The sequence below is a fragment of the Elaeis guineensis genome, chromosome 12 (genome assembly GCF_000442705.2).
Source record: "Elaeis guineensis isolate ETL-2024a chromosome 12, EG11, whole genome shotgun sequence".
NCBI classification, from domain to species: Eukaryota; Viridiplantae; Streptophyta; class Magnoliopsida; order Arecales; family Arecaceae; genus Elaeis; species Elaeis guineensis.
In genome coordinates this window covers 86,735,255-86,757,324 of record NC_026004.2, presented here as the reverse complement: position 1 = coordinate 86,757,324, position 22,070 = coordinate 86,735,255, and the positions used below count along the sequence as shown (strand labels likewise).

General features: G+C 37.3%; 1 protein-coding gene across 1 annotated transcript; it reads left to right on the top strand.

The window, feature by feature from the left end:
• The first annotated feature begins 16,393 nt into the window (after positions 1 to 16,393).
• LOC105061157 (probable xyloglucan endotransglucosylase/hydrolase protein 30) lies at positions 16,394 to 21,005 on the top strand. The gene is made up of 4 exons (XM_010945117.3): positions 16,394 to 16,848; positions 16,952 to 17,052; positions 18,850 to 19,058; positions 20,270 to 21,005. Exons 1-4 carry the CDS (start codon positions 16,662 to 16,664, stop codon positions 20,814 to 20,816), a joined length of 1,044 nt encoding a protein of 347 aa, XP_010943419.1. The 5' UTR covers positions 16,394 to 16,661; the 3' UTR covers positions 20,817 to 21,005.
• The last annotated feature ends 1,065 nt before the right edge of the window (positions 21,006 to 22,070 follow it).

Genomic DNA, 22,070 nt, shown 5'->3' with positions numbered 1-22,070 from the left:
TTAGACACCTTCGCCTACATTGCTAGGACTTCACTTGATGTATCCATCGAAATAGGTAGGGATCTGAAAAGTTAGGATTACATCAAAAGACTGTGGTCCAAAGCTTCGAAAGATTCGGGGTTGCGGCCCAAACCTACCAGAGGCCGTAGAAGTCAAGGAAGATCGTTGGGGAGATCCAAAGGATGCGAAAGACGATGAGTCCCGACCTCATGCATAGGCTTTATATTTCTTTATATTTTCTTTCTTTTTTTTACAAGATGTTACCACAAGAAACTTGTAAAAAAAATACAATTCAATGAAATGAAGTTCTTTTATAAAAAATTTTTTGTTGTCACTTTTCTCGATTTCGAACCTTATGGATCCAAAATGAACTATAGAGCATAAGCTGAAGTGACATCGAAGAGAGAGAGAGAGAGATGAAGTGAATCATTAGCCAACATGAATAATTCTAGATAAGAATTGCATTGTCGATTCACTTAGCAATGAGATTTATTAATAGTATATCCTTAAATTTTTAGAATTTCAAGTTTGAGGTATAGATGTACTATCTAGATTTTTAAGTTGATAGGTCTCAATCGAATCACTTCGGTGACTTAATAGGATCCTTCCCGGTTTGGGGGTAGCTAACCCTGCTTGGTAAATTTAAAGACTTTGGACCGATGTAGAACAAGGTTGCCACACCTAAAGAATTTCGGCTTCACCAGAGAGTTATAGTAGCGAGACACATTGATGATAAGAAGCCATCCTGACCCTTGCCCAATCTCTAACTTCTTCTAGAAGATCGAGCTTGGCACATAGATGATCAAGGTTCTCATGCTTATCGAAACTTTCCATCCTATGCAATGGTAGACCAATCTCCAGTAGGACGAGTGCTTCTACATCAAAGGCAAGCTTGAAGAAAGTTTTATCAGATGGCATTCGAGATGTTGTTTGGTATGCCATAGGACATTGTAGAGTTTAACAACCCAAAGTCTTTTAAGTCCTTAGAGAATAGTCCAATTGATGACTTCAGCTTCTTTATTTGACAGAGGGTATCCGATCGAAGTGAACTGATGTTCGATATGAAGCTTAGAGCAGAAGTTTCTAAACTTTGTATTGTCGAGCTATTGATCATTTTTAGTTATGATCACTCTTGGAAGACCAATCTATAAATTATTGACCTTCAGACATAGTCTCTAGCCTTCTGCTCAGTGATTTATGCCAAAGGTTCAGTTTCTATTTACTTTGTAAAATAGTCGATTGCCACTATAAGAAACTTCCTTTGACTAGATACCATCAGGAAAGGACCAAAGGTATCCATGCCCCACATCACAAAAGATCAAGGAGAAGAGATCGAGATGAGCTGAGATGCAGGCTTTTGCTGTATGTTGGCATTTCTTTGGCATCGATCGTATTTTTGGATGAAGTCCTCCATAGCTTTCTGCATCGAAGGTTAGTAGTACCCTTGATGGAGAGCTTTATGTGCTAATGACCTACTACCAAGGTGGTTGCCACAGATGCCTTCACGGGCTTTTCAAAGTGTGTAATCAGCCTCGGATGGCCTTACGCATCTGAGCAAGGGCATGAAAAATGACTTCTTGTATAGTTTGCCGTTGAGGAGGATATATCATAGGGCTTGATGCTTGATTCTTCGAACCTCCTTCTTATCAATCAAAATGGTGCCATTGCTTAGGTATTCAACCAACGGATCAATCCAGCTCGATTCATTGTCGATTTGGTTGACGTTTGGGGTCTCTTCAATGCTGGAGACTTCTAGGTGCTCGACCTAGATTTTTTATCCTAGATCGACAGAGTTTGAAGTTGCCAGATGGGAGAGTACATTGGCTCAGGCATTCTCTAAGCTTAGTATCCTTTGGACATCTAGCTTTTTGGAACTCTTGAAGAGATCTTTTATCTTTTAAAGGTATCTGGATATCATAGGATCCTTGGCTTTATATTCGCCTTGTACCTGACTTACAATGAGTTGAGGGTCGAAGAATACCTTGACTTCATCGGCACCGAGCTCTTTGGTGATCCTCGATCCTACGAGGAGTGCTTCATACTCAGTCACATTGTTCATCATGCTAAAGTTGAATCTTAATGTGTACTCGATGATGACTCCATCGGGATTGGCGATGATCAGACCTGCACCGCTTTCTTAGAAATTTGAAGTTCTATCGACATGTAATATCCATCAATTATCTTCTGTACCAATCTCTAATCTACAAATATTTGAGCTTTGCTTCTCTTTAAGGATCGTACATTCAAAAATAAAGTCTTCCAGTATTTATGCCTTTATTGCCATATGAGATTGATACTCAATATCAAACCCTCCGAGCTCGATTGCCTACTTCATAAGATGACCAGATGTATTTGGCCTTCAAAGTATAGCCCTCAAAAATTGGTCAGTAAGCACAACAACTATATGAGTATGAAAGTACGGCCAAAGATGCTTACAGATGATGATCACATAAATTATCTTCTTTATTTTCATGTATCTAGTTCTACATCCCTTAAGACCTTGCTAGGATAATGATCGGCTTCTATACACCAATTTTGTCATAGACGAGAATCGAACTAATCGCCTATGAGGTAACTAACAAATACATAAAGAGTTTCTCATCTTTGACAAGTTTTAACAGAAGTGGTGCCGATCCCAAGTACTTCTTGAGTTCCTCAAAAGCAGATTGGTATTTCTCTAACCACTCGAAGTTCCTTGACTACTTTATTGCTTTGAAAAATGGGAGAAACTTTTCAGTCGATCTTGATATAAATCAACTTAGCGTTGCCACCCTTCTAGTCAAGCATCAAACTTTTTTCTTATTGTTTGAGTCCTTTATCTCCATAAGTGCTCGGATCTTTTTTGGATTAGCTTTAATTCCTCATTGTGTCATCATGAACTCCATAAATTTTTCAAAGCTCACTCCGAAAGTGCACTTGCTCAGGTCAGTTTCATTTAGTAGTGCCTAAGTTTGTTGAATGCTTCATCCAGATATGCTGATCAGCTTCAATGCTTTTTACTAATATATCATTCATGTAGACCTCCATGTTTCAATCGATCTATTCTTTAAAGATCTTATTGACGAGGTGCTGGTAGGTAGCATCCGCATTCTTCAATCTGAATAGCATCATTTTATAACAGTAAAGTTCTCATTTGGTTATAAAGGATGTCTTTTCCTTACACTGCTCCAAAAAGGAGCTATGGCAACGCTTATACGGCAACGATTTCTAAAACCGCTACCATAGAACCTACGGCAATGGTTATTCATAATCACTATTGTAATTGCTACCGTAGGCATAGCCTATGGCAACGGTTACATATAACCACTGCCATAGGTGGATCTACAGCAGCGGTTACTGTAACCACTATCATAAGTCCGACCTACTATAGTAGTTAAAAATAACCTCTACCGTAGGTCAGACCTATGGCAGTGGTTACTATAACCACTGCCGTAGGCATAACCTACGGCAGCAGTTATGGATAACCACCGCCATAGGTCGGACCTATGGCGGCGGTTACTATAACTGCTACTGTACGTTATACCTACCACAGTGGTTACGAGTAACCAAACTACCGTAGGTCCTACCTACTGCAATGGTTATGAGTAACTACTGTAGTAGGTCGGACCTATGATAGTGATTACTGTAACCACTGTCATAGATAAAAATTTTATCATTCCATAACTTTTAATCTAGAGGTCAAAATTTAGTAAATTTTTTTTATTTCATATAACTTTTCGAGATCTACATGACTGCGATGATGATTGTGCAAAAAAACATCATTTGTCTCTCAAATTAAAATTTTAAAAAAATTTAGTCAATACTTATAAATAATTTTGGATGATTACGTGAATCTGTAATAGTGAAATCAAATTTTAAGTACATCTTCACCGTTCATTATCTAAATAATTATTGTTAGAGTATCCTCACAAAAGACCACCTCAATCCGATAAGTCTAGCATTGTCGATCATTAAAATTTGATTTCAACGATCATGAACGATCGCATGATGATCTGATAGATAGAGACTACCGATGAATTCAAAAATTTATGATGATAATCTTGATCGCATGTGTAGCATACTATCAAAATTTTACTTTAATAAGACATCATTAGCATGATCAATTTAGCATGAAATAATTTTAATCATTAAATAAAAAATGAGTGATCACAAGGTCAATCGACATCCGCTTGAGATAAGTTTTTGGATAAATAATCTTTGTTAGTATTTTAATCATTTATACGGTGATGATCATAAAATTTAAACCGTACATATATATTGGAATCCACTTGAACACATCTTATAAAAGCACAAGTACAATTACTTAAGAAATTTAAGAATGAGTAGCAAGCGACCTATAATTTTAGATCGTTCATATACATACGGTTTGAATATTATAATCATCACAGTACAAATGATCAAAATAGTAGAAAAGAATATTTATCTAAAAAATTATCTTATAATCGGACGTCATTTGACCTTTTCATCATTCATTTTTTATTTAACGATCCAAATTATCCCGTACTAAATTGATCATGATAATGATGTCTCATTGAAGTAAAATTTTGATAGTATAATATAAATATCATCGAGATCATCATTATAAATTTTCAGACCTATTGGTGGTCTCTATCTATTAGATCATCACACGACCATTTGTGACCATCGAAATTAGATTTTAATGGTCGATATATCTAGGGCCATCAGATCGAGGCAGTCTTTTATGATGATACTCTAATAATAATTATTTAGATAATGAACGGTGAAGATGGACTTTAAAATTTAAAATTATATCATATTCAAAAAAAATAAAAAAAATTATATTCTATCTCTATAGTAGCGGTTGCGTAATAACCGTTGCTATAGGTCTATGGTAGCAGTTTACTAACCACTATCATATCATACTTATAACAGTGATTAGGTATAACCACTACTATACCTCTACTTATAGCAGCGATTATCACCAATCATTGCCAAAGATTGAATCTACGGTAGCGGTTATCGATAACCACTGTCATAGGCTGATCTATAGCAGTGATTATCCATAACCACTGTGATAGATCCAACTTATGGTTGATTATGATAGTTCTACATCGGTTATGGAAGAAATGAATGATCTGTATATAATGACTTAAGTAGTCAACCAGCGACATCATGGGCTTGAGCATTTCATGATCTCTCTCTATCTGAGTCCCACCACCACTGTTGTCACCCATCGGTCGTCGCCACTGCCTGTCAGCAGCCGCCATCACCCACTGGCTGCTGCCTTCGACCGCTATTGCCATCGCTCGCTAGTCACCAGCAGCCACCCTCGGACACCGCCTACCCCTGGTTGCCACCCCGACTGGCCCGCCCGTCATCCCCTTCCACCACCATCGTCCATCGGTAGCCACCACTGCCTGCTGGCCGCCAGTCGCTAGCAATCGACAGTCGGCCGTCACCCCTAGATGTCGCTTGCCCCCGGCCACAACCCCCTTCCGCCACCATCGCTGCCAACGGAGCCACCCTCTCCCGTCGGCCGTCCACCACCTATTATCTACTGATCATGTTGATTGGTTAAAAGATACGGCAATGCTTTGTTAACCGCTGCCGTAGTATCTATGGCAAACCAGTACAGTAGCTTTACAGTAGCGGTTAGACAATCGCTGTCATAGTCTCTATGGCAGTGGTTGCTATAGCAGCAATTACAAAATCATTGCCATATCTTTTTATAGCAGTAGTTGATAAAATTGCTACCGTATCTCAAAAAATCACTGCCATAGGCCAACGGCGACAATCACAGTAGCAGCGGTTGTTTAACCGCTACCATAGGCTATGACAGTAGTTGTCTTTTTTTATAGTAGTAATATTATCCTCAGATGCCATCTAAATTTTGTTGCATCCCAAGAATACATCCATGAAGTTTAGGAGCTTGTGGCTCAAAGTGGTCAACCAACTAGTCAATTCTTAGTAGAGGAAAGTCATCTTTTAGATAGACTTTGTTAAGATTGGTGCAGTCAATACAGATCCTTCATTTACCATTAGCCTTCTTTATCATAACTATATTAGTGATCCACTCTAGGTAATATATTTTTTGGATGAATCCTGCTTTGAGGAATTTGTCAACTTCTTTATCAATTGACTTTTGCCTTTTTGAGGCGAAGCTTCTCTTCTTTTGCCGGACAGAACAATGATGAAAGTCCACATTCAATTTATGGATAATGACATCAAGAGAGATACCTGATATGTCAGATGCCGACCAGACGAATACATTGATGGTTGCCCAAATAAAGTTAGTCAATCGCTCTTTGAGATATCCAGGTAGTTGGCTTTTAACCTTTACAGCTCAGCCAAGTTCGCTTCCAAGTGTTACGTCAATAAGTTGTTCCATCGGCTCATCTCGGCTATCATCTTCATCCTTTCTTAGGTCCAGGCCCTCAATTGGCAAAGTCTCCTTAGGCTTATTCCCTTGGATTATTGTCATGAAGCATTGTCATGCAAGCACCTGATTGCCTCTCATTTCACTCGTTTCGTTCTTGGTCGAAAGCCGAACAAGCAAGTGGTACGTTGAGATGAAAGCTCTCAAAACATTTAGTCCAAGCCACCCGAGGATGGTGTTGTACATTAAAGGTATTCAGACCATCGGAAAGTTGAGCAAGACAGTGGCCTATCGAGATGATTTTCTTGCATTACGAGCAATTCCACTTCGCCTTCGATAGCTACTGAATTATCAGAGAATCCGATCAATGGTGCATTGATCCGCTTTAGTCGTTCTTTTGGTAATTTCATTTTTTGGAATACATCGTAAAATAAAAACATCGATAAAACTTTCATTATCAATCAGAATTTTTTTTACATCATAATTTGTTATTGTCATTGAAACAACAACAGCATCATTATGAGAAGTTTGAGCTTCAGTTACATCATCATCTGAAAAACATCATGGAGGATGAGGGATTTGCTTCCCTAATTCACCATATCTTCTAAGTGGATCCTTCAGCTTCTTTTTCTTCTCTTGCCTCCTACCACCAACTAGTCTCGAGATCATATTGATGACACCAACAATCGAATTGTCACCGAGGTTGTCATCTGCATTAGTATTGGGCCAATGTGACCCTCCATTGGGCCTTTTCCTTTATTCTGGACATACTCGCTAAAGTACCTCCAGTGGATCAGATCCTCGATCTCAACTTTCAGCTGATGACACTCCTCGGTGTCATGGCTGTGGTCTCGGTGGAAGTGGCAATACTTCTTACAATCCCTTTGGCTCAGTTTCATCCTCATTTTTCTGGGCCAGCATATATAGTCCTGGTCTTTGATCTCCATTAGGATCTGGGTGCAAGGGGCATAGAGAGGCATGTAGTCGTGGAAGCACTGTTGGGAACTCCTCGTCCTCTATTGCTTCTGAGGGTGGTTGTTTCTTTCCTCTCTCCAATCTCCACGATCCTCTTTATGGGCTGCATGGTCTTCCTTGTGACTTCTTTTCATCTCACCATTCTTCTATTCTCCTTCTTGCTGGTGAAGGACTTCACTCTTTTTGGCTTGAACATACTTCCGTGCTCAGATGAGGAGATTGGTAGTCCCTCGAAAAATTTTTATTAAGGGAGAAGATGAGGCATTCATCCCTAAGTCCTTGTTTCATTACCGATATGGCAATGGATTTGTTGAAGTCATAGACCTTAAGCGTGGCAGTGTTAAAACACGCCACATAATCCCTTATCGACTCTCCTTCTCTTTGTTTGATAGAGAAGAAGCTATCATTTTTCTTCGGTTATGGCCTTTGGCTATCAAAGTGCATCATGAACTGCATTTTCAACTACTCGAAGGAGTGGATTGATCCTCGTGGGAGGCTGGAGAACCAGACTCGTGCTTTAGTTAAAAGTCACTAGGAAGACAAGGCAGAAGAGGGCATCAGATGTGCTCTCCAGCATCATGAAGGCTTTGTAACCCTCTAGATGGTCAAGCAGATTGATCGAGCTATCATATGGCTCGACCTATGGCATTTTGAACCGATGTGAGATCGGTTCGCTCAAAATCTTCCTGAAGAATGGTGGCTAAGTGTTGAAACTGAAGCTGTCATTCTGTTGATAGCCCCCTGATTAGAACTCTGCAATCCTTCGTTCCAACTTTTGAACCTTCTCTTCGAGGTTATCTTCATGTCAGGAATGGTGTCGGCATGGGAAGAGGCTCGAGGTGGAGTCCTCCTTGGAGGGCTCTGATGATCGATATCCTTGATCGCCTACTTTTGAACTCCAAAGTTATCAAGGCGAACGGTGTGGAGCTGGTTTGGTCGATCATGACCATCGGCATGAAGCTTGAGCCATATTTGAGTGCCATTATTCTCATTTGGATCCTTTTATGTGGGTCCAATGGCTTTGTTGAGATGGGGCCATCGGAGGAGCTTGTGTCCTTGCTGCGCTATCCTGTTGTAATTGCTATACAGCAATCGAGAGTGTCTGGACTTGCTCTGCTAGTGCAGTGATCGGATCTAGATGAACAATGGCAGACTGTTTGAGAGGTTGTTCTCCGGCGCTTCGTTCGTTGGGGTTACTATGCAGCAATAACTGCCAACGCAACATAGTGAGGTAGTTCTGCAACTGCGTTCTCACCATCTTCCTCTAGAAAATGGGATGAGTGCCCTTTATCTAATGTCAATCTATTATTGCATCTCTCCGATGAAGTGATGAAGTGGTGGGACAACACAGATCACCCACCAAGTTGGAATAGTTGGGCTCCGATCTAGATCTTATGGACCTATAAGAAAATCCGCACATGTCGAAGAAGAAGGTGGAGATTCTTTAGAGGAGGACCCTCCGATGGTTAAGCTAGAGAGAGTGTCGAAGAGGGAGAACAATGAAAAAAAATGATGAGAGAGTAAAGTGTCCAGAATCCTCCCTTTTTCCCTACCCTTTTTTTTTATAGAAATATTTGTTAGGTGGTTAGCGCCTGTTAGAACTGGAGTAGTGGGTGTTAGAGCTAGTATAGTGGATGTCAGTAAGTTGTCACAGGATCAGATATCCACGTCTTGGGAAGTAGTGGCCGTTGCAATAGAATGCTAACTCATCATCATCCGCATACCAGTGGTTGTCCGTGGTCCCCGATCTGTAGACTAGTTTGTAAGAATTACAATATAGCTTATAGAGATCTGGGGCGGCGATGAGGTCTGATCGGCCAAAAGCTGATGACTCTGACATCGTCTAAGTACCGACTTTATGTGGTCGGTCGTCTGCCGATGACATTACTGCTGCAAAGGGCACGTGTCTTGAGTTGTCCACATCACAAGGCCAAATGTCTGCCATATCCTCAAAGATTAGGCATGTCACCGTATAGACCAAATATGGTCTAATACTATTCATCTATGACAAAAAGCTGTTGCCAATAGATGATCAACCTCCCACGCCATGGCATATATTTTCTTTAAAATTTCTTCCTATTTTTTCTTTATATTTTTCAAGTGATAACAGATTTACTACATTTGATTAAAAAAGTAAATTTTTTACCAGTATTTTCAAAGCTACAAATTAATGCAATTGTTAATGATGAAATGGGTGTTGCAACCTCGGTAATATTTGGTAAATTAGCTTAGTAATCTATTAGTATTCCGGCACTTAATGATATGATAGATTCACCCTTCCTTCTATTATTAAAAGATTATTAACCTTATGTATATTTTTTAAATTATATTTAGCTCACAAAATTTTGATCCTAATAACTTTAGCTTCAAAGTCGTAAAAGTTTTTCAAAAAAGCAAACTACAATCATCCGATTTACATCAATGCTCCGCTGCTGGCCTTTTTCCTCTCAACCTACTAAAAGACTTATCATGTCAACCCCTGAGAAATGCATCTGCACCAAACTTTGTCTAGAAGAGACACCAACAAAACCATCTTCGGCGGCAACAACCGAATATACTTTTAATATAATATTGTTTTAATTGAAACATAATCAGCTATTTATTATTCTTTAAACATAGATTTAGCTACATGTATTGGAACATACCAATAATGCCTCTCGCCAAAAAACAACGTGAAAGGTGCTCTAAATTTATCAAGTACTGTGTTATCTGCATTTTCTTTTTTTTCTTTTTTTAAATTGTTTGCTCTTAATCTAGCATTCTTTGTATCAGTCGAACCAAAGAAGCTTCAAAAATGGTTGAATAACAAAATGGTAAGTTAGGGGGAAAAAATAATGTTGCCTAATAATAGTATATATATATATATATATATATATATATATATATATATATATATATATAATTCAAAACCCACTACACGGTGCAGCTTCCATGCTGGTTCAAACAATAAGAGCCGCATTATATCAAAAAAAAAACAATAAATAGCAGTAAGGAGGGGAGGGATTGGGTGATTCTAGGGTTGAGCATGGGTCAGATTGAAAAAAAAAATGATCCGATCGGATCCAATTGGATTGAAAAAATTTAATCCGCTATCGACCGTTTATCATATATAAACCGTTTGAAATCGAAGTTAACGGTTTATAGCGAATTCGGATGGGTTGTATCAGTTTGGACTTCAAAGTTGATCAAATGTTGATTTTAAACATCATAAACTAATACACTATTCAATTCATATAGAAACTAGAATATAATAATTTCATAACATCCATAAGTCGGTACATAACATATCATAATTGTTAATTTTTAATTCTCCAAACAGCTTAAGTATTGAAAGTACTATATCGATTGGTCGGATTTAGTTTCATATGGATTAAAAATGTAGAAATCGAATCCATCGTAATTAATCAAATGTTTTATGAATCACAATCATATTCAAGTCTTTCAATCAACCAAAATCGATGTTTATCAGATCAGATTGGGTGGGCTTCTTCGAATTTCTGTTATTTGTTTAGTCTTGGATGATTCAGCAATGATTGGACCTTATTAGGCTACTTCAAGATAGCTTACCCAACAAAGCCTGGCATTATATCCCAGCGACTAAGGTGCCAACCACAAAAAATCTGAAGGAAAAACCCAAGGAAGCCTAGAAAACAACAAAACATAAATTCTAACCAGCTATAATAATATGTTCTATATTATATCCCAATATTTGCAAATTTAAGATTAAAGGCCTATTTGGTATCATTTTGTCCTTTTTTTTTTTTTTTCTTTTTTAAGTAGAAATATGGAATCCGGTGCTACGAAGTTATTTGTTGCCCACTTTCTTTTCTTTTTCAAAAGTAATTTTCATTATTTCTAGAATAAGTGAAATTAAAAAAATTTTACTTTCATCTAAACGTAACATTTTAGTCTTCCTTTCTCGTACATTCCAACTCCTCTAGAAACCCTAAATACCCCCAGCACCTCAAATCCCCCCCCCCCCCAACTCCCTATCTATTCGACTTCATTTTCAATTCCTTTCGACACCCTCGACATTCTCTCATCCAACCACCATGCCACTCTCTACTCCTTTGAGCTTGCCCTCATCTTCTTCGTGCGCAACCTCATTGCTGACCTCCACACTTCTCTTGTTCTCCCATTTGTCATTGTCAGTTTCCTTGTCCTCAACACTCATTGACTCCTTGACACCTCCATTGAGATGTGTATTGTCTACGTTGTCCATTCCATCTCTCGCTCCTCCATCCCTATTTGCATCTTCTCCGATTGCCCCCATGCAATGATCACCGGCTTCATCAAAGCCGAGCACATCCTCAAATGCCTCTTCTTCTGCCGCTCATCTACTAACATGTTTTCTTAGTTCCATTGCTGCTAAAAAAAAAAAAAAAAAAAAAAAAAAAAAACTTCGTAATATGTTTCTATTGTCAAAAATTTAGATAAATTAGAAACAGAATTTCTGCTGCTATTTTTTTTTGTTAAAAAAAATGATAATGATGCCAAACACAACTTAAGCTTTTTAAATATTTTGATCAATCAAGAAAACAAAAGATTAGTAATACATAGATCATGGACCATCATGTTAAGATTTTAATTAGTATATTTTATTCTTGAATCGATTAAATATTAATTAAGTCGATCGCTGTCATAGGCGATCAAGAATAAAAACCAACTCAAACTATATAAATAGGATAAGTCGGGATCATTTTCACAGAAATTTAGAATAATTATTTTTAAAAAAAAAAATAAAAGATAATTGATTGTAGAAGGATTAAAAAAAATAGAATAGCAAAAATTAAATTAAAAATATAAATTAAGTTGTGAAAAAAATAAGTTAGAGAAATAATCCAAAAATTTTGAATCCACCGTGCAAATTAGATTTATTTTTTTTATGTTGCAATATTAATTCTTGTGATTAGGATATTAGTATAGCTTATCTCTAAGGGATACAAACTGTAGCAGTAGATCATGGCTTATCCTATTAGAGTATAAATTATCTAAATTTAATTACAAGATATAAGATTTAATCTAACATACCACGATCTATCTTTCCTAGATGCGTACCATATCCAGGGATCACGGCACGTCAATAGAGGATGTAGGTCGTGTAGGCTAGATCAATATTCAGAATAAAAAGATATAAAATAAAAGTATAATTTTATTACATGAAAATTAAATACATAAAAGAAAATAAAAATCCGTTTACAAACTTCATCGTATTTCTGGGTTTTAGCTAATCATTAAGATCTCTAGCTTCATATTCATCCTTTCTTTTGGATACCTAAATTTTTCATATTTTTTTCTCAATTTTTCTTGCTTTCCACTGATTTTTTTCTTCCCCACTCTTATTCTCGGACTTCCTATTTATAGATAAATTTTTTATTTTTTTCGATCACAAAAGGAGTTCCAAAATCCTTAGAACTCATATTATACTCGTATGAATTAATTCTGGTCGTTGGATCTCACTTGGACCACCCAGATCGCTCCAAAATTCATTGTTTAAATCCTTATCATGATCGAAAACCACCACAGCCGTCTAATCGTGCACTTGATGAGTTTCTGGACCGTTGATCGGCGCAGTTGATTTCTTATTCAAAGTCGGGATGAATACTAGCCATCGAATCAACCATCGGATGGGTTTTCAGCCGTTGGATCATGCAAAAAAAATTCATCTTCTGAATAGTTTTTATTTGGCAACGAATGTGGACTGCCCGATCTCGTTTGGGATTGATATGAGCCGTCGGATCACGCACTGGGAGTGGGCCACCATTGCTGAATATGGTAACGCACATCCTCAGCCGTTCGATCGCATATTCGGAGCGATATCAACCGTCGGATCTCACGAAAATGAATCATCCTCCTGTGAACCGCATTGTGCACCACGAAACTGTTTTCGTGGACCGCGCCATCAAATCTGTGGACCGAGCGGCCGGTCCACCATGCACCGAAGCCTATAAATTTTATTTTTAAAGTTATTTTAACTTGATTTTTACTTAGATTTTTGTCTGAAAAATTAAAAAAAAAATATACATTAATTTTTTTAATAATTTTTTATTATTTTGATACTTAAAATTACTCAATTAAATCAATATCTATTTTTAATAAATATATTTTAATTTTATATTTTTTTTTAAATTATCTATTTTTGTATGAAAATTTAATTTATTTACAAAATTAAGTTTTTTAGAAGATGTTAGCATCATAAAATATCAAAAATATTTACAATAAATATAAAAATATATCACCTATCATAGGCTTAAAGCAAGCTTCAATCCAGATTGATTCAAGTCTAAACTGATTTTAGTTAAATATAAGATTATAAAAAACTAATGAATAGGCTCATATTTGGTTTGGTCGGGAAGTAAGCACAAATAAAACTTGAAATAATGGTAAACAAATTAAGCTTAATCACTTTGGACTTGAGCCCAGAATATTCTTCAATAATTGCGATGCATGTATGCTAATGTATACCTCAATCCACTAATATTAGGCTATTCCGTTCCTGTAGAAAATATTATGGGTCAGACCGATAACCACTCTGGGATGTTTTCATCATGGCAATTAAGTAAATACCACTTAACAAATTCTGCTGGTTGCATATTTAAAATAGCATTCAAGATCAAATTTTTAATGCTTAGCACTTAGAAAATATTTCGACATTTAAACCAAAATGCCACAAAAAGAAAAAAAAATAAAAAATATTGGAAAAAAAAAAGAAAAGGGAGAAAAAGAACGCCGGTAAAATTATGTTTCTAAAAGGGATGATGAAAAGAATCTTACCAAAACAAAAAAAAAAAAAAGAAAAAGAGATGATGAAAAGAAGAATGAAATAACGTTTGATTTTTTTTTTATTTTGATAATTTTTTTTGAGTCGGCATAGAAAAAACTAATATGAGTTTTTCCTTCCTATCTTTCCAATTAAAAAAAAAAACTAAAATTAAATGGTATATATCTTACAGGAAATATATAATATATGTTATAATTTATATTACATTATATTTATAATATTTTAATATTATATTACTTCAATAATTTAACAAATTATCTTATTAATAAAATGATTAAAATCAGTAATCAGTTGCCACACCCAAACTTTAAATCAATAGCCGACTCGGTACGAAACGGATCGTATCTGGTATGGCCTGTTAGCTACAGTAACGAACGATGCCAAATACGGCCCATTTAGAGGGATCGGACTAGACTGAGGGTTTGCGACTCGCGGATCATGCCAGTCCAGGCCCTTGGCATGGCCCGTTAGCTATAATAATAGGTCGTGCCAGACACAGCCTATTAAGAGGAGCTGGGCAAGGCTGAAGGTTTGCGGCCCGCGGCCCATGCCCGGCACAGCCCATAAGGGCCTGGGCTGGCACAGCTCGCGGGTTAGGCACAGCGCATGCCAGGCACAGCCTGACATGGTCCAGACCCGACACGGGCACAACCCTTTTTTTAAATTTAAAAAATATAATTTTTATTATAAATTATAAAAGAGTTAAGGAGTAATATTAAAAATAGAGGTGGGATTTTTTGTAAAAATAAAAAATTACTTTGTAATGATGGGGGGTTTGGCGTGGACCTCTATCGGTTTATTAATAACAATCAAAATAGTATAAGAGAAGGAGGGAGGCTTAGCTTGACCTTCGAATACAATAAAGAAAAGATAAAAAATTGAAATGACTCATTTCAATAATTAAAAAATAAATTTAAAAAATTATAAATACAAAAAAATAATAATTAAAAATCTTACTGAACATACTCTTCAAAATAAAAAACTCACATAAACTGGTAATTCATCTTTAACTATCCATTTGATCAATACTTTCCTTTGATTTTTATGATTATATGCAAAACTACCTACAAGACTGTCTTCTTGTATATTAAGGATACTTTGAAGACTTGCATCACTCATAACATGACTTTCTTGATATCTCTTCAAATGGCTAGTTCCTCCACTACTAGCACAACTATACTATTTGGCATATTTTTTTACATTTTGCTTTTAAAACTCCATCTACTATAACTCTTTCAAAGTCATTCCATACGGCACTAATCCTCTTACGAAAAGAAGAGGCAAAGTCTTGACCTTTAATATTAGTTTCAGAGGGAGTAAGAATAGTAGTTTCTTCTTCTTCTGAAATCGAGGGAATACCAAAATGACTCATCAAAAGTCATATATAAAAAAATTGAGTAGAGATATGTCATAAGTAGAGACTTGTGAGCTTCCTCTTGTACTCCTCACTCCTCCTCAGAACCTCAACAAAAACCTCTAGGGCTCCAATAGATGGACTAATTTTCTTTTTGTATAGCACTTAAATACTTACTAATTGTTAATTACTAATTACTAAATACTGAACATTTGCTAAATATTGCTAGAAGAAAAGGAGTAGTAGTAGAGAAGGAGAGGAGAGTTGATTTGGTGTGATAAAAATAGAAGAGGAGGAGGTATTTATAGGAATATAATATTTTTAGTTTTTTAAAATATCTCTCAAATTAACTGTTTTATAGCGATTGGGGAGTTAAAATAATAAAAATATAAAAATAACTGTTATCAATCTAAAAAATAAAAAAAAAGTTTAGCCATTACAGATCGAGCTTTACCTATAACGGTATTAAATGGATCATACCAGACACAGCCCATAATGATGCTAAATGGGCTGTGCTTGGCATGGTCCGTAGCAGATTTAAATGGGCCGGGCATGACCCATTTAGATTGATTAAAAAAAAAAAGAAAAAGAAGAAGAAGGAGAAGGAGGAGGAGGAGGAAGACAACCGCCCATCAAGCCTGCGGACTCAGGACCGCCAGACCGAGGTTCGGGCCACGGTCCAAACGGGCCGTGCCTGTGCCCATGTAGCTTGCAACCCGGTCAATGCGCATCGTCACCTCCCCATCTAATTAACGGACTCTACCCCACCGCTCATCGGGTTCGGCTTGTATCTTTCGTTCGAAAGAATGATTTGTCTTCTTTCACGATATCATCCGTTGGATCATGCTTCGCACAGCTCTTAAAGCACTACTACACGTATCTCTCTTCCGCGACCCAACGGTTTACATCGCGAAAAGAGCATGAATCCTTCTTTCGCGCGAAAGTTGCAACCCGAGCCCACGCACAGCCGAACTCTCCTCCTCCTCCTCTTCCTCCCTTACCGTTACATATAAAAATAGAGAAGAAGAAGAGAATGAGGAAACGCTTCTTCAAATCCTTCTCTTCTCCTCCCTCCCTTCTTTATCCCTTCGGTGGATAGAGACGGGGGAGAGAGAGAAATCCCCGTTCTTCCTTTCTTTTCCTTTTTTTTTTTTTTTAATTTAATCTTTAACAATTAAAATTATAGAGGGAAAAAGAAATTACAAGAGACAGAGATGGATCCACGAATCATCTTGACGTCGTTAGTTCTCGCCGTTTTCGTGGCAACGATGACGGCGACGGCCGGCTTCGACGTGCCGATGCTGGCGTTCGAGGAGGGCTACTCGCCGCTGTTTGGCGAAGGCAATCTCGTCCGCTCCGTTGACGGCCGTAACGTCCGTCTCATCCTCGACCGCAACTCTGGTAATCCTATCTATCTCCGTTGTCACTTTTATGTTTAATTTATCGTTATTTATTTTAATTCCTTATTTTGGAGAAATAATAATAAATAATTATTAATTTATAGGGGCGGGATTTATATCGACGGAGATGTACCACCATGGGCTCTTCAGCGCGTCGATCAAACTGCCGTCCGATTACACGGCCGGCATCGTCGTCGCCTTCTACGTGAGTTGACGGCGTTTGCCTTTTATTCTTTTCTCTCCTCTTCTAATTTCGATTTTATTTTTATTTTTATTTTATTTTCTTGGGCCCATTTCTATCGCTTGGTGCTAACGCAATTGCCGGAATTTGCATGGAAATGCGACGTGAGATGCCGGAGTTTGTTTCTTTTTTGCTTTTCCATGAAATTGTAATAGTTATTTTTTGTGAAGAAAATCATAATGATACATCCGGTTTTTCCATGAATGGTGTATTTGATCGTACTAGCAAACATCCACATCAACAGAGAAAATAAATTTAGTTAAATATTTATCATATAACATATTTTCTAATAAAATTTATTTTCAATATATTTAAAACATTTTATGCCGTGTTTGTATTATATATTTTATTTTTCCATTAGAGAACTGCCATGATCTTTTATACAAATTAATAAAATTGAGATAGCAAAAAAATAAGCATCAAACTTTTGAAATAAAGATGAAAGGAGGATTAGAACCGACAGGAGAATGAGATTTGGTAGAGATAATAGAGGATGAGCAACCCAAGGAATTTGAGGAATCGGATTTCAATATTGGACTATCTGCAGATATATTTGTCCTTTTGGAACAGTTCTTTTCTTACTGTCTTATTATCTGTGGGATTGTTCTGATGAGACTGTGATGAAGAAAGTTCTGATCTTCCTCTGTATGAAGAAGATTTCTCTTGCTTCTTCTGAGTCTCGGCCTATGTCTCAATCTATGAGGATTCAAGATCATCTACATGTGCTTGAAATCTTGCTTTTCTTGGTTATGTAGTTGCTGTTGCTTTCTGTTCAGGTTTGATGGGCCTTGAAGCTGTTTTGAATTCTGAAGACTTGGGTTTTATCAGAAATTTATAATTCTGTTTGTCTTGGCTTCCGGTATAAACTTTCATCATGTCGTCTATCCTGTATTCTGTTTGTGTTGGAGCTTTGTTTTGGATCTAAACAAAATTTGGTGTATTGTATATTCTCATCTATACAGAACCTCTTCTTTTCAGAATAAAATTTGGTGACTCTGTGTGTAAATACAGAAGTCTCCTTGGTTCGTCAAAAAAAAAAAAAAAAAAAGTAAACAAACAGTTCTTGATGATGATTACTATAAAATAAAATTTTGTTTGTGAATCTAATAAATTTCACTGGTTGGCAAACTTGATAGAACGAAGGAATCTTAAATATAGTACAAATTTTATTATTACTATTGAAATATATTTTATATATAAAATATTTATTAATTTTAAATTATTACACTACAAAATGATCTTTCTATGATTCTATCTATAAATAAAACTAAAATAGTTTGTGATGTATGGTACATATTTATTTATTTTTATTTCTAACTTAATTAAATAGGGCTCGAGCAAACTGAACCTAGCTCTACATTTATTTGTCTTGTTTGTTAATTGAGTAAGAGGAACTCAAGCAAAATTTGGAGCAGATCATAAGTTATGTGGCAGGAGGAATTTTTCATGGCGACCAATAGGGTGCTCTCTAGCGGCACACTTCGAAATTTTCTAATCACACAAAAATATATGTTGTAAAAGTTATTCCACTGAATTCCGAGTCTTTTGCCAATCCCCTGTTGGTCAACTTAACTAAGATGTCCATCTGGTATATGGTCATTCAAATTAATGAACATCCAACATGAGTAAAACCATATAGCCTTACTGATCACAGGCAACTATTGGGAATAATTAACAATTTGATTGCTGAATAATCAACTACTTTATTATGATGAATGATGGATTTTTTTTTCTATTATTTTGTATTGATCGCCAATGCAGACATCAAATGGCGATGTTTTTGAGAAGAACCATGATGAACTAGACTTTGAATTCTTGGGCAACATCTTGGGCAAGGAGTGGAGGGTGCAGACCAATGTCTACGGCAATGGTAGTGTCAGCCGTGGCCGTGAGGAGCGCTACAATCTTCCCTTCGATCCAACCAAGGAGTTCCACCGCTACTCCATCATCTGGACTGCTGAAAATATCATGTGAGCAAGCCTTCATGACCCTCTGCATCAATTCTTGGTTGTTTGGTAGATATCATGTTCTTTATTCAATTTCCAGTAAACTCATACTCCCAAGTTTACATCATCAAATTAATAACAAGTCTTTTCCCATCAAAATAAGTGTATGGACCTTATTCCCAAGGGCAATGTCTATCTTTTAATTCCACCCCTGCCCTACATCTAAGCATATGTCTGCTATCTACTGCTGTGCAAACCATTCGGATGGTCTCTTTTGGCAGTTCGCTAATTTACGCGCATTTGCCAGCCAGTCCATTTTATGTTTGTAATATAGTTCCTTACTTTCTTAAGTATGACTTACACTCCTAGGTCCTTTCCACAATGTAACTAATTGTCAGCCATGCAAAGGTTTGGCTAGGTTGGTTGCTTGCCCTGCTTGTGTTGACAATACCACCCAGCACCCAACTCAATTTTGTAGGCTCTTTTGGCAATTAGGATACTTGACCGATTTGATGGGCCAAAAATTTTGGGTCATATTGTTTTTCCATTCAAAAACAAATATCATTGTTGTTCTTACATCCAAAGAAAAAAAATTTCCCTGTTATCTAGATGTGGCTCAATGCTGGCGGCTAAAAAATTTGTCATATGCCCTGATTTTTCGAATATCTTATAATTATGATCATGGAGATCTGCATTCCTTACCAAAATAATGCCCTGCTTGATCTCTAGTTATTATTTCTATTGTAAGATATTTGATGAAATAAAAGGCATAGGTGGTTAGCATTGTGAGAATTAGATTGATTTGGTGGATGGAGTCCAATATGAAATCAGACTAAGTCTGATGTTTGAACCATAAGTGCACCAGATGAAAAAAAAAAAGCCAAAAGGAGTAAAAGAAAATGACAATTGCACCTCCTAATTGTAACCTAGGAGTGTGTATTTCATTGAAATCTCATATTTACTAATTCCTTAGCAATATTACCTATTAATGACATTCACGTAGGTTATTTTTGGCCTTCACTTTTCTCTTTTTGAGTAGTTAGTTCTTCTGGGACCATGCAACTAAGTCCGGCATGACAGGCATTTCTTGCTTACCAAAATGCCCTTATCCATGCAGAGCCCCGCGTGCCTTTCCTCTTGATGCACAAACCCTTCTCCTCCACCAATTCTAGCAGTTAAGAGTTCTGATAAGAAACAGTCACAATAACACCACTCTTTTTTCCATCTTCCTCCAGCTTCTACATCGACGACACCCCGATCCGGGAGGTCCGCCGGACTGAGGCCATGGGAGGTGACTATCCATCAAAGCCTATGTCCCTCTATGCCACCATCTGGGATGCATCCAGTTGGGCCACCTCCGGTGGCCGCTACAAGGTCGACTACAACTACGCTCCCTTCGTCTCCGAGTTCACCGACCTTGCCCTCCTTGGCTGCCGCCTCGACCCCCTCCAGCAGGTTCCTTCCGCCGCCAAGAACTGCAGTGTGGAGGATGCCGAGCTCATGGCCACCAGTCTGGCCGTCATGACTCCTGAAAGACGACAGGCGATGCTCGACTTCCGCCGGCGTTACATGACCTACTCCTTCTGCTATGACACACAGCGATACCCGGTCACATTCCCCGACTGTGATTTGGTGGAGTCGGAGAAGAGTAGGTTCCGGGATACTGGCCACTTGAGGCCTGGTGGCAGCAATCGTGCAACACCTGCGAGACGAGCGAAGCCTGGGAAGTCTCGCCGAATTAGAGGTTCGGGGACTTACCCTAAGAATAAGGCAGATATGTGAGGATGACACTGGTTGATGGTTATGGATGATGGCGGTGGGGGTTGGCTAGCTAGCTCTTAAAGTTGACGCCTGCCTCTTTCTAGTTTTACCTTATTCTTTTCTCATGTAATATAACACTGTAAGTGAAAAGTTATATCGGCAGAAGATTTGTGCCAAGATCCTGAATAGATTAAATTAATTGCCCTTTTACCTCCTTCAAGTAAGAGGCCTATCAAGCATGTATGAACTTGGAAAATCGTGGATGGGAGAATTGAGCTCTGTGTTTAGGACTTTTATAAAGGCATTTGATGCAACGACACTTAACTGAAGTCTCTAAGTTATATGAGTGCCCTTAACTTGCATGGCATAAATTAGTCATTTAGAGCCCACATGCTCTAGCTAACAAATCATCTCGTCTAATTATGCAGCAATGTTTTTGTATTCTTGAGTTTCCTGGATTTTTTTCCTTGGATAATCAGCTCCCCAGAGAATTTTCTTAGCTAATGATGTATCAAGAACTGTATCCCAATTCATAAATTTTGTGATCAGATTATGATCTGTTTCTGTCTACAAAAGAAATTAACACCCTGGGATTATGAAGTAATAGTGCTATTTATTGTGGTTTTTGATGGTAACTTTAGCTATAGTTTATTCTTCACGCCTCTCCCATATATGTATCTTAAGATAAATTAACATATAAAAGTGCATCGTTGGTTGTATATTCTCCATGCAATCTTTTTTTTTTTTTTTTGACTTTATTAGAAAAAATCTAAACATACATATGAATTCTTCATACTTTTGGAAAATTCTTCTCTTTCATTGTTTGATATGAATTTTTTTTTTCCTTAGGAGATTATGTTTGTGTTGTGACCATTAGGGTTAATGATAATAATCTTACCCTTCCAATGGGCTCTCCTATGATTTCCATCTTTTTGACTGGTCCGATGAAGCTCTCATCTTACAATGAGGAAGATGGGTAAATGTACTAATCATTGATTGGACCAAGTCCACCACTGAGATGGTGGACCAATCCCATCAGACAGCAGCATACATAAATGTGCATATATTGCGCACTTTTTCATTTCATTCAACTTTGTGTGTGTGGCTTCACAGTTGGACTAGTCAACCAGCTAAGTAGTAGACTTGGTCTAACCAATAAGCACTTCTTGAGGGGTTTAAGAGTAGATTTGGATCTCCTTCTATTGAATTTATGTGCTTTCTTTATAATTCTAGAAATACTGGGGACTCAAGTGGAGTTACTCCCTCTGGTTATTT

Excerpts from the sequence above, each read along its gene's own strand:
- LOC105061157 (XM_010945117.3), top strand. The coding sequence starts at position 16,662 with ATGGATCCACGAATCATCTTGACGTCGTTAGTTCTCGCCGTTTTCGTG. Across the intron at positions 17,053-18,849 it reads GCATCGTCGTCGCCTTCTAC|ACATCAAATGGCGATGTTTT; the intron begins GTGAGTTGACGG and ends TCGCCAATGCAG. Across the intron at positions 19,059-20,269 it reads TGGACTGCTGAAAATATCAT|CTTCTACATCGACGACACCC; the intron begins GTGAGCAAGCCT and ends ATCTTCCTCCAG.